The 19,729-nt window shown below is 43.9% G+C and overlaps 1 protein-coding gene across 1 annotated transcript in view; it reads right to left on the bottom strand.

The window, feature by feature from the left end:
- The window catches only part of FNDC1 (fibronectin type III domain containing 1), a 68,054-nt gene that overhangs the window by 21,898 nt on the left and 26,427 nt on the right, over window positions 1-19,729 (bottom strand). Inside the window, exons 12-13 of the mRNA XM_066616159.1 lie at window positions 18,392-18,622; window positions 13,924-14,032 (exon numbers count right to left, since the gene is read on the bottom strand). Coding sequence (XP_066472256.1) covers window positions 13,924-14,032; window positions 18,392-18,622 — 340 coding nt within the window. The remainder of the gene's footprint in view (window positions 1-13,923; window positions 14,033-18,391; window positions 18,623-19,729) is intronic.

The raw sequence follows: 19,729 nt of genomic DNA, 5'->3' as shown, positions 1-19,729 counted from the left end.
AAAGTACAGTAATGTCTCTGAAGGGTTTGGGTTTCTCCCAAATGAAACAATCCGATCAGCTCAACATCTATCTGCACTATGAAGTCCCCATAGCACAAAACAGAAAGATATCCAGGCAATAAACAAAATGGAGACAGATATGACAGAACTTACAAAACCAATAAACAGCATTGCCACAGAGCAGCAGTGGCCAAACTTGCCACTGCCATGCAACAGAAAAGGGTCCCCATCCAAACCACTTCTTTGCGTTTTGCTTTGGCACTGTGCGACATCCCCCTTGTCCAAGGGAAAAGGATGCTCTGCATCGTCTGTCCAGTGTCCCAGAAGGCTGCGCAACAGGACATCCAGGCAGACGTGACTGCCCAGAGCAGCCATTTTTAACCACTGTGCTGTGAGTGGTCCACAGGTGTGCCACAGGAATTTGGGGGAAGATCATTTACTAGTAGGGCCAATGGGGATGTGAGCCCCTCACTGGCAGCATGGTGTGCCTTGCCAATTGTCAAAAATCTGATGGTATGCCTTGACAATTTTAGTGCCTTGCTAGTGGGCCGTGAGATGAAAAAGGTTGGAAATCACTGGCCCAGAGTGTCCCTCTCCCCTAGACAAGGAGGACGTCACACAGTGCCAAAGTGGAATGGAAAGGTTCACTCACAGCATGGATGAATTCCGTCGAACCCTGGATCCAGCCCTTGGGCCAGGGTTCGACCAGCCCTGCCAGAGAGGAACATGGAAAGTTATATTTGCATAGAGCCTAGTAAGTGGAAGGAGGATGGTTAAAAGCTCTCTATCAGTCACCAACTATAAAAAATCTTACCCAATCCACAGTCATTTAAAAAAACAAAAACAAAAAAAACCAGACCATATCAAGAGTACATTATAGTCACTCTGAGACTGAAAGGTATTGGGAAATGCTAAGAATTGCCAGTGAAATTACTTGTAAGCTAGGGGAAATTATGAATTAAATATGAGTCCATTGTGGCAAGGTGCAAAATTCCAACTGGGTCACCAGAAGGAACTAGTGAAGATCCTAAGGACAGACCCTTTGAACAGAACCTTGATCCCAAGATTCTTGGAATTGGAGTAGGGATGTATGAGGTGGTAAGGATGGGTGTGTGTGAGCTCCTGACAGGCAGGATATGTCCTGCCTCCTCCGTTACTGCTCAGACTAAGCATTGTGATGCAAAAGCATCACTTAGGCAGCATTAATTGAGAGCTGACCCCAATGGCCAATTCCCACTCACCTGGGCCTCTACAGCCCCGACCTCACTGCATACTTGTCTTGTCATGAACAGTAGCAGCAATTGACTCCTGATGCTTGTCTGCGCCCCCCCCCCCCAAAAAAAAAACATTGGCATTCTCCAATTGTCAGAAATGACTTGGTCCAAAAGTGAATCTTGCCAAAAGAACAGCATCCCCTAAAATCACATGACCTTCCTAACCAACTGGCTCAGACAGGAAAAATGCCACCAAAAGTTGGATTATTTTCCTTGGCGGTATTCCTTTCAATGTCTAACTAGGTTTAATGCTATGTTGAATAGAAAAGTTTAACAAGATTACCATTCTAAGTGCACTGACTGCAAGCTATGACTTAGACTGGAGGCAAACAATAGTTCCGTTCCCCCCCCCCCGAGAGTTAGACATGGTATGATGTAACCATCATAATTCATTATCTACTCTACCAAAACAAACAAACACACACACACACACACACCAGACTACACCTGTTGGGTAAGAGATTTACAGCCTGGTCCTATGCCAGCTAGTGTCAGCGAAACAGGCACAAGTGTGGTCACAATCATGCCATAAAGCATGTTGCGGCCACACGGAGGCCAGTGCTATTCCTGGCAAGGCCTGTGCTGGCAGGCCTCTACCAATGCTGGTGCTATGCCTACCTGCCAGGGTAAGTGAACTGCTGCTGGTGGGGCAGGGGGAGTGGGCAGAGGGAGGGTTGCCCAGGGGCAGTTCAGGTCTGGAGGGGGGTGGGGATGGCCCCAGAGCCTTACACAGGTCTCCTCAGTTCTGTGCCACCTAAATAGCCTGCGCAGATCCAAGGAAACCCAAAGGGCGGCTTGGGACCAACACAGGGTAAGGGAACTAGAGTTTCCTTACCCTGAGGAGACCTCCCGCTGCCTCTTTTGCCCTGCGGGATACAGAGGCAGCCATTTCAGAAACACTGTGGAGTGGTAGCCTTCATTGGATTGGGCAGTTACAATGCAATCCTTTGCATATCTACACAAAAATAAGCCCCACTGAATTCAATTGAAGTTACTCCTAGCTAAGTGCATATAGGATTGCAGCCTTAATGGGAAAAGATATACGAGTGTACTAGCTACAGGCTACAGTGGTTTACTTGTGCCCCTTCAACTGTCTGAAAAACTATGTCTGCCTCCTGCCTAACATTATATCCTCAAAGAAAAAGACTTTGTTATAACAACAGAAAATCACACTGGGTTGTTATTTGTGCCAAAGAAAACATGACCGAAAATCTCTGAGGATCTGTCTGAGTTAGAAGTGGTTGAACTTGCTTAGGAGAGACCTCAAGCACACCCTGGGAAGGCAACTTTGGTGGCCTCCCTCTCGAGGATCACACGTGCTGGGACTGTCTTACAAATACGCTCTCTTCTGAAACATATCCTTTTTCCTATCCTAAGCCTTCATGAACTTGTCCAAACGTAGTTTAAGATAGACAACAATAGCCTTGCTCCACATGCCCTATCCTTTAAAGCAGGGGTGTCCAAAGTTTTTGGCAGGAGAGCCACATTGTCTCTCTGACACTGTGCCAGGGGACAGGGGAAAAAAAAGAATTTACATTTAAAATTTGAATAAATTTACATAAGTTTACATAAATGAATAAATTAAAGATGAACTTATATGAATGAATGAAGGTCTTGCAATAGCTCAAGGCCTATAAAAGGCCTTGCACAAAGCAAGGCTGGCCTTTCCTTTGCTGCCACTACTGCATCACGGATGTGAAACAGCAAGCAATGGAGGAAGCCCTCATCCCACAGCTCACGCAAGAGGTCTCATGCCGAGAGCAGTTGTGTCGGGCCAGTGTGGGCTTCAACAAATCTCCTGAGGGCCAGAGGCTCATTGGAGACTGGGGGCTCCCTGAGGGCCACATTGAGAGGCCTCGAGGGCCGCATGTGGCCCCAGGGCCGGGGTTTGGGCACCCCTGCTTTAAAGATAAGACAGGTGACATCAGATACAAGGACTTTTCAGTGGTAATGATCCAAGTGAGGAATAGTTTCCCTAGGAAACTTTGCCAGGTACTAATTTCTTAACTTTGAGGGCCAAACTAGATGTTTGGGACAACTATATTTTTGTTACACATATTTGCTCTGTTTGCCTATAAATTGGGGATGGGTGGGTGGGGTGGAAATGTACTTTTTATACCAAATGGAGTGATTGCATGGGGGGAGGCAAGCAAAATACTCAAAGCTAGACTGTCTTAAGCCTTTTTTTTGCTGAATTCTAATGGGGTTTTGTACCACCAGAACTCTGCATTTTCCTTTATGGCTGCTGCAAAATGAGACATGCCATTCAGTGCAGCAAGGGACAGTGAGCAGCGGCTGGAGAAAGAGCCCCAGTTCAGTTAAGTCAGTCCAGGGGGTGTGCAGGAGGCAGGGAGTGTGCAGAATGGGGACTAGAGAGGGATGGATCAAGGCTGGGAAAGGGCAATATCATCGGCAGTAGCACCGCTGATATGCTATCCCCCTTCCTAGCCTGGATCCACCTTCCCTGGTCCATTTGGACTTGCATTTGGCAGGCAGAGGCTTACCCCTGGACAAGGAATGTTCTCCTATCTGGAGAAGATCTCTGGATCTTCTCTGATCTCGGAAGATCTCTGAAACTCCCCCGCAGGATGCAGCACGAGATCTGGTAGTGCCCCTCCCACATTCTCTCTTTGTTATAAAAAGTAGACCCACTCCATTCCCAGTTTATGGACGAACAGGACAAGCACATGTTTAACACACATGCAGTGTTGCCCTGTTTTGGTGCATAGGTGCTAGGGGAAGTTAATGGTATTCTCTTGAGTGTTCATTTACAGCTGCAGATTCTTTTAATGCTTGGTCTCTTTTGTTGCTGATCTTTAGTTTTTATCATTTCTTATAATTTACTGTTTAAAACTTTTTAATTATCGTTCTTCACCACATTTGAATTGCAAGTTTGTTTTTTTTCCTGAAAGGCAGAATAAAAATGATTTAAACCAACTAAATAAAAAATAATTGGCTGTCATTTCCCTGTAGAACTTATGTGGGCCAAGCAGTGCCGTCTGGCATGCTGGCTCTTGTTGCTGAAATAGAACTACTTTGGCCCTGCTGGGTGGGGGCAGCTGCCCATTGGGACACAAGGCTTCTAGTGTGACCCACACATACACATAAAACAATGTGGGTGGGTGTGCATATTTCCACCCCCTATCCACTGCCTTAGACGTCATGCATATCAGACTGGGAGACAAGGATACAAATCTTGAGATCTCCACTCAGAAATGGAAAAGAAGAGAAGCAGATGTGATTTAAATCTGCATGCAGAAATAACACAGATTGTAGTTTTTGCACATTTTGTATTTTGAGTCACTATTTTTATATAAATCTCTGTCCTGGATATTGCATTGCTGTTTCAAACAGTGGTCTTTCCCAGATTTGCCTGGAGACAACAGGGATTGAACCTGGGGTTCAAAGCATGTGCTCTACCACTGGGCTGCAGCACCTCCCCTTAGGATCTGACAGTTTCTGTGCCCAGATTGAAATCAGTTATTTGGCATTGGGATGATTGGGGACGTTTCCAATGTCATTGCAAGTTAACTGCGACTTTGATAAAATAATTCTAAAGAATAGAAATGGATGCCTTTAGTCCAAAACACGTCACTTGTAAACTGTTAAATGACAGTACAGTGGGCCGTTGGTATCCGTAGGGGTTCCATCCTAGGACCACATGCAGAATCTAATTCCATGGATAATGAAATCCGGGGGGGGGGGGCAATGCAGCACTACAGTTACTTACCTGGGGGCCATGCCCGGCCCCCCAGAGGTCACGCCTGGACTCACAGCCTCCTCAGAAGCCTCCAGATGCAACCGGAAGTCACTTCCAGTTTGCTCCTGCGACTTCCTGTTACATCTGAATGGCCTTCTCAGGTGCAAGGAGGCCATGCATAGCCTCTGCACACCTCAGAACACCTCCTGGATGTGACCAGAAGCCACTTGCATTTGTGTCCAGGAGTGGGAGGTCCTTTGAGGCTCTCCAGTTGTGGATACTCAAATCCATGGATGCCAAGCCAATGGATAAGGAGGCCCACTATGTACCAGACCAAGGATGATTCAAAATTTGTAAGAGGCTGAAAAGCATGTAATTATGTCAGGCAATTCAAAAGAACCAATGTGTGTCCATGACACACCTAGACGGCCATGACAATGTTCACAATCATAGAAGGTATGCTGATCTGTTGTCTGATTTAGCTTTCCAAATACCCAGAACTGTTTCATTTCTCAAGACAAATCTGCAGCGTTTGTTATTGTCAATCCACAGCGTATCCAAAGAATTAGTGAGTGACCACAGCTCCTTTCACACCCACCCACATGGTAACCACTGCAGCATCGTATTCTCCAATATGTGTATGGAAACCAGAAGCATGTGGTCAGGTAAAGCCAATTGCATCATTTAAAATTCCTCTCTAGCAAGGAGGGGAGCGGATAGGAAAGTCCTACTTTATCTGCCCAGCTCACATAGTCCCAAATTCATGCACATACTCCTTCCAAGTGAGAAGACCACATAGATAAATGGCTTCATGCTTTTGTGGGTGGGTGCAAAGGAGGTTTTAATTCACAAGCAGGAAAGTATGCAATTCTGCAAGGCTATGGCTAATGAGACGTATTTCTTTCAGTCCTGGACACCCACAATTCCAATGACTGGTTGAAAGGCATAATTCACAAACACATGTAATCGGGTGTTTAAAGATGTGCATACACTTGTGCACAACACCCACAAATTATGCCTTTTCTTTGAAGAGACACCAGCATTTTGGTGGCAGTCACAACTTGCGGAGTTGTCCTTACCATGCTTCATGAAAGCCAGACATTTGCAGTACCACCCTGCCCATATACCTGATCCTATCTCCTACACATTATCACCTCTTGCAGTTTCAGACCCTGCATTTCATTATTAATAATAATATAAACAATTATTAATTATTATTAAAATTATCATCTAGGGTTTCTTGTTTCATGAACATCCATGAAATGTACAGTACTTGGACATAATATTTTTTTTTTTTTTTAAAATTTTTTGCAGTATTGAATACACTGGTATTCAGTGAAGTATTGAATTGTACTGACTACTTTAAAATTGGGCAAAGAAGCAAGTGAAAATGGTGGTCCTTTTCTATTTAGCTGGGGAAGCACAACTGTCCATTCAACATGGTGTATTTTCCAGTGGCTGTTGCTGATGTCACTTTTGTATTTTTATTTTTTAAGATTGTGAGCCCTTTGGAGACAGGGAACCATTTATTGATTTAGCTACGTGAACCGCTTTATGAATGACATTTTGTTGAAGTATATAAAAAAATAAAGTGAGGACCCGGTATCTATGGATCCCGTATCTGCAGTTTCACTAATCCATGGTTCTGTGGATTCGGGACACCCCCCCTCCAGGGCGATCTCCTGCACCCTCATTAGCTAATGTAAAGACTTACCCTGTGCGGCTGCAGGTTCTTCCTTAAGTGAGTTTACCAGCTTGTAGCGACCTTCAGTTTACCAGCTTGTACCTGTAGTGAACCTTGTCACTTCAAAAAAAGTAGCCAGAGATTAACAGAACTTAACTTGAAAGTCGCTACAAGTTACTAAGCTCCTAGTGACCTTGTTTAAGGAAGAATCTGTGGCCGCGCAGGGTAAGCCTTTACATTAACTAATGGGGGCATGGGGGTGGGCATCCCACATTTTTGTGGTTTCCTGTAGCTGTATGGAGGTTATGGAATGGAAACCCCCCCCCCCAACGGATACTGGGGCGCCACTGTAATCTTAATACATACCAATTTTAAAATAAAGAAAAACAGGCATAGGAATAAGCAAAACTGGGTCAAGTTCTTACAGGTGCTCTTCATCTTGACCTACCTGTGTGCATCAGAGCTGCAGCAAGTTCAAGTAGGAGCTGTGCTGCTTGTATAGGGAAGAAGGAATTGTTTACAACACTTTAAAATAGGAGGGGTTGTATTAATTATTCTCCCATCAACATTCTGCACAGACCAGACATTTCAACCAGCTCCATACTTCCCTGGCATGTGTCTTTTTCTCTTGTTAGCTGTGGCCAAAACTGAACAACGTTTTAGATCGCTGTTGTCTGAAAACTGCTCTGAATGCAGTTAACCCATTTCTGCCTGGCCCATAGGGGTACACATTTGGTCTCTGTTGCACATATGCAACATTGGGTAGAAATGGCTAAAGAACTGGGTAATGCCCACAGGAAGAAAACACACCCTCCTAACTTTTCTCTCCTTGCGGTACAGGCTGTGGAGCACAAAAGCCACACAAAAGGCTGGGATTTAGGAGAGCTGTGTTTTCTTTTGTTTTCCTGACACAGTCCTTCTCAATGTGGAAATATTCATCGATGGTTTAAATATAGACCCTCATTCTCTTCTGCGGCTGCGGAGGCTTTCCAAAGCTCAAGGGATACAGGCTAGGATTCCAGCAACTAGCTATGAATTAGGATGGGAATCACTACACTTTACTCATATTTCCATCCCTCATGTCAGCTTCTTTTCTTTGAAGAAGCCCAAAGTGCTGCACACAGGATTATCTCATTTTATCTTCACTGTAACCTTGTGAAGTAGTTTAAGCCAGGAGAGAAAGACTTGTCTGCCACAATCCTTCCCTTAGTGTGATTTATGCACCTCTGCCTGATTTATAATCAAACACAACCAAGGAGGAAGACCTAGTTGGGGGAGTTGGTAACAGCTTTCATCTATCAGCTCAGAGTGGAAACAGGCTGGCATTATTGTCTGACAGCACAGCAGGCAAGGGGCAGCAACAGCTACAGGATATGGCCTTCTGTCTGAAGAGCTGAGAAAAGGTAAGGCTGAATGTCTTTTCAATTGCCTGCTGCCCTTCATCTCTTAGAGTAAGTGGTGGTGCTTTTAGAGACCAAGGGCCCAGCCTTAACTAAAGGCTGCCTAGAGGGCACAGCGATACTGTCACAGGTTTTGCTGTATCCTACAGGTGGTCAGAGACCATGCAGGAGTGGAGAAGTTCGTAAACGTTTCATTTTTTTAACTTACTCTGTTCCTGCATGGGATCCTATGGGACTACTTGGACCTGCACCACCTCTTTAGCTGGCACAAGTCTGAGTAGTGGCAAAAGGGTGTGCCAGGGACAAAACAAAGTGGAGGATATTGGTGGAGCTGTTACCGCTGATATCCACCCACTGCCTGCCCCTGCTATGCCTCCTAGAAGCTCTGATCCCCACCCCATTCTGCTCACCCTGCCCCTACCACTGGCTTACCATCACTGGCAGAGGTAGGTGGGTCCTGAGGCAAGCCCCTGCAAATATGGCTGCTAGCGGTGCACTATGCGCACCATCGTATGGTCATTTACAACAGCGGAACTGTGTCCCACTGTCATACCTAGTTAGGATTGGGCTGAAAGTCTTTGAGGTCAGATCTCTCTATAGGACATTTGATCCCAAGAGCTGTTGGAGAGAGATGAATGACTCCTATGTTCTTGATCACGCTGAATTGTTGTGTAGCATGATGGAGAGAGATTTCTGGACAACAACATATATATTGCAATAATCCCACTTTGATCTGTGAGAGAGACCAGATAATTGGCATCAACACGAAGACTTGTTTGTTAAGGAAAGAGAAGGCTCTTCCAGATTATTATTATTTAAAAAAAAAAAATTGGAAATGAAGTTATTCAGGGTGAGTGGCTTAGGCTTCATGGTAGGAGTCACTTTGGGCCACAAATATTTCCCCAATGTTTTAAATGGATTTGAAGATGGGAACAGAGCTTTGCAGGGCCAGCGGGTGAATATCGAAGAAAGCTGTTTGGCAGCTACCCAGGTGCTCGATTTTCAAGCATGACAGCACAAAATTAAGTGGTGCAATTATACAAACACTTGGGTTTGCTTAATTCTGAAAGAGCGCTCCAAGTGACTTGCACACTAGAAACCATCAGGGCTGCCAGGGGTGCAACCCAGAGTTCTTGATTTCCAAGTCCTATGACTTACCCACAAGACTACATTTCAAAACAGGAGTCTGGGTTGCCAATAAACCTTTCAGAAACGGCAAACAAAGAGCAATCTCATGCTGCTTTCTAGGCATCCATCCAAACACTTATTTCTATTGCTGCTTTCAATTCACTCCTCAAGGGTGGAACTAGATGTCACAAGAGCCATGGAGCTATTGCTGCTCTCTATTCCTTTCCTTTTCTTCCTTTCAACATGTAGTTTAACAAGAGGTGTGACATGACATCATCACGTCCTGCTTCCCATCTTCAGCTGTTGGTGGGAAGGGCAGACAACGCGCTGCATGATCACAAGATATCATGCATGGTGTTCAACTAGGAATTGGAAGAGGGGAAGAGACACAGGGTGGTGGCAGCTCCATGATACTCATCATCAAGTTCCACTGTGACAACACACTTCATATATTAATAGTTCCATATACATTTTCATGTACTCCTTTTGTGTCATAACTCCGCACATTTTTCCTTGCTGAATTTAATTTCACCTTGATCATTTAGCTTCTGTCCCATAAAACAATCTCAGTCCTTTCTAGCTGTAGATTATACATACAGGTAACTTCACTCTCTGCTGGCTTTTATCTATGACAAGGTTAAAAAACACTTGAACTTCTAACAAAGGAGTGGTCACTTCTTACCTCCTTTGAGCCTACTATAACCCATTAACTATTAAGTATCAGTTTTTCTCAACCACAAGTAATATATCAGTGTAAACATTTTATCACAAAGGTACAGACTGCTAAGAGACTAGTGAACATCTTGGGGTGGTGGTGGACACCTTGATGAAAGGGTCGACCCAATGTGCGGCAGCAGTGAAGAAGGCCAATTCTATTCTTGGGATCATTAGAAAAGGTATTGAGAACAAAACAGCTAATATTATAATGCCATTGTACAAATCGATGATAAGGCCACACCTGGAGTATTGTGTCCAGTTCTGGTTGCTGCATCTCAAAAAGGGTATAGTGGAAATGGGAAAGGTGCAAAAGAGAGTGACTAAGATGATTGCTGGGCTGGGGCACCTTCCTTATGAGGAAAGGCTACGGTGTTAGGGCCTCTTCAGCCTAGAAAAGAGGCGACTGAGGGAGGAATGAGACATACAAAATTATGCAGGGGAAGGATAAAGTGGATAGGGAGATGCTCTTTACACTCTCACATAACACCAGAACCAGGGGACATCCACTAAAATTGAGTGTTGGGAGCGTTAGGACAGACAAAAGAAAATATTGCTTTACTCAGCGTGTGGTCGGTCTGTGGAACTCCTTGCCGCAGGATGTGGTGACGGCATCTGGCCTGGATGCCTTTAAAAGGGAATTGGACAAGTTTCTGGAGGAAAAATCCATTATGGGTTACAAGCCATGATGTGTATGTGCAACCTCCTGATTTTAGAAATGGGCTATGACAGAAGGCCAGATGCAAGGGAGGGCACCAGGATGAGGTCTCTTGTTATCTGGTGTGCTCCCTGGGGCATTTGGTGGGCCGCTGTGAGATACAGGAAGCTGGACTAGATGGGCCTATGGCCTGATCCAATGGGGCTGTTCTTATGTTCTTATGACGACAAAAAAGCACTTGATAGAAATGAGTGCAGACATTTATATGACTGACATCTTAAAGGCTTTCTGTTTGGAAACAAAATGTATGACATAGATAGCTATGATTGTACACCCATTATCATTTGTTCGTGCTGAATGGATAAAATCACCCGATAAATTAAAATTTAGCCGTTTCTAAATTTGCTACAACAGACTAAGGGCCCAATCCTAACTGGGTCTAGTGGCGGCGCTAAACTCCAGCGCCAGCACTGGGTATCATAAACATGCTGTAAAGCACATTTATGGCACCCTGTGAAGAGTCAGCACCAGCCCAGAGCCAGTCAGCGCTGAGTTCATCGCCTGCTAGGCACCACCTGAAGCTCAGTGAGATCTCTGGGCAGCAGTGAGTGCATTGGGGGCAGAGGGGAGGCATTCCGGGGAAGGGAGAACGTGAGCCAGGGGAGGAGACAGAGCAGGAGGGAGGTGGGACCAATGGAGCCCTGCTCTGCCAGATCCTATGCTCTGTGTTGGGTTGAAAAGTCTGACATGGAGCTCCTCATTGAGCCTCCTGCGCCCTTCCCCCGAGGAGGCCTCCAGCAGCCCCAGCAGTACAGCTGGATGCAATGGTAGCCATTTTGGTGCCGTTGCACCCGGCACAGCTGCCAGGGATAGGACTGAGCTGTAAGGCAACTCCTTCTCTGAAAGATCTGAATTAAATTTTAATTTAAAATTATCCAATCAATTATTCTCTTTCGCCTTGCAATAACTGGCTATGAAATATTTTCTGGGAAAGTCAGAGAAGGCAACTCAAATCTTTCAGCCTTCATAGGTTTTCTGTCCTGAACTAGAAAGTTGGAAAGGCAAGGAAATGCTACGTTTTCATCTGAATATACAAACTGTAAAATAATTAATTTCCAGAAGAAAATACATCACCACACAACAATGTAAAACAAACACTGGATGTAACTCAACTGCTTGATATTATTCCAAGCAGCAATGTCCTACATCATGGCTTCCTTCCGTATCAAAAAAATGTTTCGCTGTGTTTTGGATTTAATTAGTATTTCTGAAATACAAAAAAAGTGATCTCATACCACCAGAGAGAAACTTAAGGGTTTAAGAATTGAACCAGTTCTATCAAAGGAAATAGGATCCTTTAAGTATAAATCACTGGTGTTGGACTAGGTTAAAAGAGCTATAATTGATTATGCTTATTTATGATTCTCATTTAATTATGTTAAAAAACTATATCCCACCTTCTATTAAATAAAAGCTGAGGCAGCTTACATAGAAGATTCAAATGGAACATTCCAATCCTCCATAGGATCTGGAACATGCCATGGGTTTGTTTACTCAGGTCTGGTTTGCTACTAAGCCCCAGTGAAATTATGGATCCCCAGTGGGGCATCGGAAAAGTGGCCTGGTCATCTAGTAACTGGTGGTGATGGCAGCAGCATGCTGATGAAGCAAGAGGAGCTGCTACCACAATCCGCCTCCAGATCTCCTCCTCCCTCCCGACTTCCTCCTTGCCATTTGAAAACAGTAGAGAGAACAGGGAGAGGAAAGAAGTGAGGAAAATGAGCTGCTCTAGATCACCAGTCTAGGATCTTCTCTCCATTGCCTCCCTCCTCCACCACCTTCTCTGTTTTTTTGAACTGATAGGGAAGAGCGACAAGGAGTAGAATGACAATGAAAACTGGGAAAGCAGGGACTACATGTATGAGTGGGGATCATGGGATGGGAGGGTGGAGATCAAGGTGGACAGGAACCATAGGGTGGAATTTGATGATTAGTTGGGGCCACAGAAGCGATGGTAGGAGTGATTGATGTGGACAAGGACCACATACTTTGCAACTCAGATCAGTCACTTCACAAGCTATTTGTTTATTTCTTACTAATTTCCTTATGATTCAATTAGTTTGGAAAGTGCTTGGAGCAACCAAGTCTAGCTCTCAAAGCCTTACAATTCTTGTAGAACCCCAGAGCTCCTACAACAAAGCAGAGTTTTTTTGCAATACCCCAACACATAGAAATTAAGTATGAGTATTATATAATTAATGAAACATAAATTGCTAAGCAGTTCAAATCTAAGGTCCTGCAAAAATAACTCCACCATGTCACTTTGATTAGAGATACCTCAGGAGTTATAAAAACAGCAGAATAATAAAGCTTAAATTGCGTACTAAAGTATGGGAACACAAAGCATCTGCTTTTTTTGGGCTCTCTCTCTTTTAGCATGCAGTTCAGTATTTTATTAGCATTTCAATGATATTAAAAATCTTAAAATGATCTATTAAAAAATCTTTTGGCTGGCAGGCAGGCACATGTCCCGCCCTGAACACTTGTTATTCAGGTTGTAATAAGTTCCATAAGGACTTACTCCTGTGCAGACATGCACAGGATTGGGTCATCAGTGTCAGAGCAAGCTTCAATCATGAACTTCAAGTTTCTCACTCTCACTGGATCAGAGATTCTTCACAATCTGCACATAATAATCGTGAACACATGGTTTGATTCTAACTTAATCTCCCAGTTCATGTTTGCTCAATTACAAAAATTTTGCCAGTGGTTGAGGAACTATTTTTAAAGTCACAACACATGCAGTTATTTCAGCCTGTGAGTTCAGAGAACTCAAAAGATATTGGCCAAGGATACACTGCACATTCCTATGCCAAAGAAAAATAAAAATCATCAACCCCACCCCATGTATCCTACAGTCTTGTTTCTGTGTTAAAGTGCATAATGGAACGAGTTCATTTAAGGAATGGCTTGACAGAGTAATCTCTGACAGAACTGATGTGGAAAAGGCAACAGAGACTGCCTTCAAAACACCCAATAGGTCATAAAATCAAATACCAGTTCACAATGCTGGGTCACACTTGTGCCTGCAGCTTTTGCTGCTGTTTTCCGTCCTTTCCCCCTTTGGAAGTTTGTGCAAGTGAAGGAGGAGGGAAAGCAGGAGAGGTGAGAGCTGGCACTGAGCCATCATAAGCCAGAATGAAATTCAGAGAGTGGTTGGGCTCAGTTCATAATGGCTGAGGGATTTCTCAAATGGGGTGGGGTCCTGAAATGCTTCTCTATCCTGACCTCTAACTGATTACTAATTTTACCAGTAGGCCACCAACAATAAGTTCAGATATTTACATCCAAACCTAGATTGGTACCTTGTATTTGGCTTCAGATTTTCAATGGGTAAATTCGTGCTTCCTGCAGTCTTGGTCGACCATTTGTTCTTGATGAAGTCATCGTAAGATGCACTGTAAACTAAATATCCTGCCAAGGAAAAGAGAATAAGTACATCAGTCAATAAAGTAGACCTACCCCCCAATGTGACATCTTAACCACAACCAAGATAATTAAACAGTGGTAGTCAGAAAAGCAGTTCATGCTAGGAAGGAATGATGGGCTGCCACTGCTGGGATTTCAAAGGGGATTCTTGTTTTTATCAGAAACTGACAGGAGGTAGTGATTGAGACTGTCTCAGTCACTTGGGGGGAGTCATAGTCAGCACTGCTCCAGCACATGCTGGTTTCTAAAAAGGATGAGAATCCCCCACCCTTTAAATTGCCCTGCTGCAGTTACAGAATGCTTGGCTGACTGCAACTGACAGTAAAAGAAAGCACTAGCATTTTGCATGTACCAGTGTGCTGAGCAAACTCTGGCCCTTCCCACTCATAAAATTATTGCATGCATCAGATAAGTGGGTTGCAGTTCACAAAATCTTATGCTGAAATGAACTGGCTAGTCTTTGTAGTGCACCTGAGCCGCCCAGCATGCGAGGCTGCAGCGGCACCAAAAATGGCTGCCATTCCTCAAAGCCCCAGGCAGCCGCTGCTGCCTCCTCAGGAGAAGGGGAATTTTGTCCCCTTCCCCCAGGCAAAGTGAGTAGCCCCGCAAAGGGGCTACTCAATTCTATGATGACCCATGGGTCAATGTAGAAGTTAGATCCTTTGTGTTGGATGGATGGCCTGACACAGAGGCTCAGGATCCCGGAGGAGAGGTCCTGTCTCCCTCCCCGCCCTCTCCCTCCACCTCCCCGTGCCCCAGAATGCATCCTCCCCGCCTCCTGCCCAAGTCCCCACCTACCATTCTGCTGCCCAGCAGTCTGTGTGACTGCCAAGTGGCAGAGCTCTGGTGCTCCACTGGCGCTAGGGCCCACAAACATGCCTTATGGCACGTCTGCAACAGTGCATGCCAGTGGTAAGCCGGCGTTTTAGGCCCTAAAACTTTTTATCAGCCAGTTAATACAGCTACAATTCTAGAAGTCAATTATTGTAAGTCCTGTGAACTTATTTTCATTCAATAAAGTGTAAAATTTAAGTAAATACAAAATGATGCTCATAGGAGCATATCTCACTTTCTGAGAACTAATGCCTGTTTGGAATTTTGACACATTCCAGTTATAGGTATTCTCTGTTAGCTTCATTTTACTTCATGAATAACCATATTGGATGTATAACGCAGTAACCCATATGAAATATATTTATGGTTACAGATGGGAGCTGTCAGTGTTTAAAGGCAACATTGCATTCCTCAAAGCATCCTCTGCAGGCCAGAGAACACTGAATGCTGCTAATGTGAGGCATCTTAAACTATTTTCATAGGGTAGAGTTTGGGAGCGGAGGAGGATGAAGGTCACACCACATCATAACTCTTTAGTAATGCTTTCTATACCTCTGATTCTGCATTAAAGCGCACAGGAACTAAGTTCAGAGAAAACTCCAAAATAAACTGTAACTCAGGTTATCAACAAATGGAAAAACCATCATTTGCTAAGCACTTCACACCTGTTGGTGTCTCCCAGCACATTGACAATTTACCAAAGGTAAGGCTTTTATTTAGCAAATCTAATCTTCTTTGAATGGTGTGAGATTCCACATTGCATCTGCATGACATTCTTTTCTTTTGGCTGGCTTTGAGCCAAGGCACCTGGTGGCTTTCCATGAACCTCTGAACAAGGTATAAATGATCAACACAGAAATGCAATCCAAAATTAGATCAACCTAGTTTTCAAAGAGGAGAGAAATGAAATAAGGAAGAGGACCATGTGGTTGCTAATTTGGTAGCAAGGTTACAATCCAAAGTAATAGCTTCGGCTGATGGAACAGAGGCCTTAAAAATCTCAGATTCCCTTTCACTACACCATGTGTAATAATTGTCTTCAGCAGAAAACTGAAGACATTATTATGAAAAATCCAGTGCTGAAAGTGCAACATCACAGTTGCTGCTTCATTCAGTTGTAATAAAATAGCTAGTAAAATTTCCTAATCCCAAATACCTCTTCGTGAAGAAAGAAGGTGACTTGAACAATATTTCATGGATTTTATTTGGTTATTTCAGGTTGCAATTCTAAAGCTTAAGACAACTTAAGAGATCTCTGAGATAAAGTAGTAGATAAAACATTGTCACAAGAGACTCCATAATAAGGCGTCCTTGGCCAAACCATACATTTTGCTAACCACATAGCTTGACCCTGTATATGGGCCTTTTCAGTTAAATAGCTTTGAGGGGGGTTGACGCTGATCAAGATCAGGGTTGTGGCACACATGGATGGGGTAATATATATTTTTCTCACCAAAGTCCTAACAAAAATTGCACCCCTAGGGTTGCTATTAGCTCAGAAAGACAAACTTCCACTTCCTATTATTTTGGAAGGCCAGAACAGACAAATATGTATCTATATTATATCCCCATAAACAGTTGCATGTGGTGAACAGGGGTGGCACCAGAGGTCAGCCAGGTCAGCCCTTTCTAAGGCCCCAGATTTCTGATAGCCTACTTGACTAGGCTGACCCCTGACACCCAGTACCAGTGGCTCCACCCAACGTAATATCATGATGTGGATGGGGGTGCCGTGGGAGGCCCAGTGCAGGAATTTGAACCAGGCCCCTCAGTAATATGGCACCAACACTGGCAGTAAGTTAGTATTCTCTAAACAAAGTTCACATTGAGGCTAAGGGAGGAGACGAATATAACATTAACAGGAAAGTTCATGCTTCCTGTTAACAATCTGTTAGTCTCCCTCTAGCATGCAGTCTAAATGCCTACACATCTCGTTCCTTGTTTAAGCAAGAAATACCCATGCTTTCAGTATTTCTCATGGAAACTGAAGGTACCAGGTGCATGGAGGTTCCAGCCCCTCCAATCAGTGGCGTTGCTAAGGGGTGTGGGTGGTGCGGACCGCAGCGGGTGACACGCGGAGGGAGGGGTGACGCACACTGGGAGGGTGACACGCTAAAATCTCGGTAGTTAGGAGTAATACCATCATGTTATATACCATTGGATGTGGAATTTCCAGCAGAATGCAATGCAAAAAACAGGAGTGAATTATCTCATTTCTATCAAAAGTTATTGGCAAGAAACTGGAAAACAAAAAATGCATGAAGCCCAATGGAAAGTGAAACTGAGCCATATCGCGCATTTACTCATGAGTAGGCGACCTTGCCTTAGTCCATCAGAAAGGGCAGGCTGAGAGGAATCCAACAATCCAGAATGGTCCTGATCCAATGAATGTAGTCCCAAAAAAACACCCGAGAAGGAGGTCCCTCCCTCCAAGCTGACGAATGTATTGAGCCCTATGGAAAGCGAAACTAAGCCACATGGTCGCGTTTACTGGTGAGTAAGCAAATGTGCCTTGGCTCCTGGGCAGGTCAGGCAAAGGGAAATGTGAGGCTACCAGAATGGTCCTGATTTGATGCAACTGGAGCTCAACAAATGTTCCAGAAGGCAGGCTCCCCCCAATAAAAGGAATGAAACAGTGGCTTGACAGGGTAAGGTGAATTTTTTTTCTGTTTTAGGCTGCAATCCTATCCACACTTTCCTGGGAATAAGCCCCATTGACTATAATGGGACTTACTTCTGAGTAGATAGGCATAGGATTGGGCTCTCAGGCTTGTAAAACCAGATGGGTCCTGATAGTGATATGCTTGAAATATACGAACTTAAATTGAACTGGGTACTGGTTAGGGGTGAAAATCTTACTAATTCTTTTTTTTTTTTTTGGGGGGGGGGTGTTATTACAGGCAGGCTACATAGAAAATTCACTTGGTGGAACAGGGCTGACTTTCCCTTATTTATTTATTTTACTTTAATTATTTATAATTATTTCTTTTAATTTGCTTTATGATGAATCCTGGACAGAATGTCATTCTAAAAAGTGAGTTCCAGTGCTTAAAGTTTGAGAACTGCTCCAATAAGGTGTTAGTAAGTTGACACCCTGGGAGGAGGTGACTCCACTAGTGACCAAAATCACTAAAATCACAGTTTGTAAAAATAATACCAACATGTTATATATCAATCTATGTGTAATTTCATGCAGAATGCAATGAAAGAAACTGCATTGAAATATCTTTATTTTATCAAAAGGTACAGCCAAAAAGCCTGTGGGGGCAGGGCGATGGTAGATCACCACACCCACCACCTGGAGTGTTGCCCCGCCCACTGCATGGGGGTGATGCGCTGGCCTCCTGCACCGGGTAACATGAACCCTAGTGACGCCACTGCCTCCAATCCATGGAAAACTGAAATTGTGGATACTGGATCCACAGATATGGGAAGGCGCCTTTAATTGGAAATGGATGAAAGAGCAAAGAAATGAAAGTCAAGTGGATGAAAGTCAAGGTATTTCTGTACCTGTTACCATATCGCCTTGTATAGGTTTAGCCCAGTCTACAATCACAAAGGAGTGGCAGCCTTCCACAGCTACTATGGTGATGTTGTGAGGGACTTTCTGAGGGCGCATGTGGGTGTCTCTGAGGTCACTGGGTATGAGTTCATCCAGGCTGTCTACTTGGAAGTGTTCAAGTGCCTCTGTCAATGAGCAAGGAGCTGCTGGGTCTTTGTTTAGGTAAGTCACATAAGGAGCTGAAAGAAACACAGAAAAGGGAGCATTTAATCCAAAACGCTGCACAGATGGAGGAATTTTTTTTTTTTAATCATGACACAAAATTTTTTTTCAGAGTGTTGAAATTGCAAGCCAGATAAAGTATACGTTTGTTTTTTAAACACAGTAAATTATAGACATTCATTTCCTGGACTTAGAACTTGTGTATTTTCCTATCATTTGCTAAAATTTTCAAGCCTGTGTAAACCAATGCCATCTGGAAAGCTCCTATAGTGGTATTACAATTCACATAAACCTAGTGCTGTGGAAACCACCAGCATGACAAACATTCATGGTGACTTAACCACAGGCTGAGGATGGAGAACAACAAATCACTGGTGAATATTAACTTGTGTTTATAAAGCTCAAAAGCAACACTGGGTTAACCCAGGATTTATTCAGTACACTAAGGGATTAGCAACTGGTCATCTTCATCCTTGGCTAAATCTGGCCCTTTTAGAGGCACCACCTGGTCCCTCTAGTTCCCAACGTAGAAATGGTGTATGCAATGGCTGTGGCCAGGACCCATGAGAAGAGGGTGCAGGGGGTACATTAAACAAAAGGTTGTTGTGGGGACAAAGGGAGGGAAGTAGCAATGTACACTGCCCTGAGTGCCTTGGAGGAACGATCATATTAAATTATGATCCAATGGAGAAGAGAAGGGACCCAAAAGAAACACTGTATCCCCAAAAGGGCCCTCAAAAGAAACTCTGTGCCCCTGATAAAATTCCTCTCAGAGGCTCTGGCCTCTTCGTATTTCACAGCAAGGAGCGCACTCAGACATAGGTCACAAATTAATGGGCATGTTATTTCAAAAGTCAATTGAAAGCCGAAAAGTGTTTTACTGCTAGTTGCTGGAAATATTTATTCAGCCACAGTTAAAACAATTCACTAGAAGGATAATGTCTTCCCTCTTTCCCCCCAAATGCCATGAAGTGTTTATGAGAACAATGTTTTCAGTTTATCTTGTTAAATTTCATGCCCTTCGGGGAGTTATTTCCAGCATATGTCATCTATTTATCTTTAGACACTCCAAGCCCTTTCTAGTCTCAAAAGCCTGAGAAAACACTGTCGGTGAGAGGAGAGAA

The sequence above is a fragment of the Tiliqua scincoides genome, chromosome 1 (genome assembly GCF_035046505.1).
Source record: "Tiliqua scincoides isolate rTilSci1 chromosome 1, rTilSci1.hap2, whole genome shotgun sequence".
In the NCBI taxonomy this organism is placed as follows: domain Eukaryota; kingdom Metazoa; phylum Chordata; class Lepidosauria; order Squamata; family Scincidae; genus Tiliqua; species Tiliqua scincoides.
Note: the sequence above shows the minus strand (reverse complement) of the source record. Positions and strands in the feature narration are given on the sequence as shown.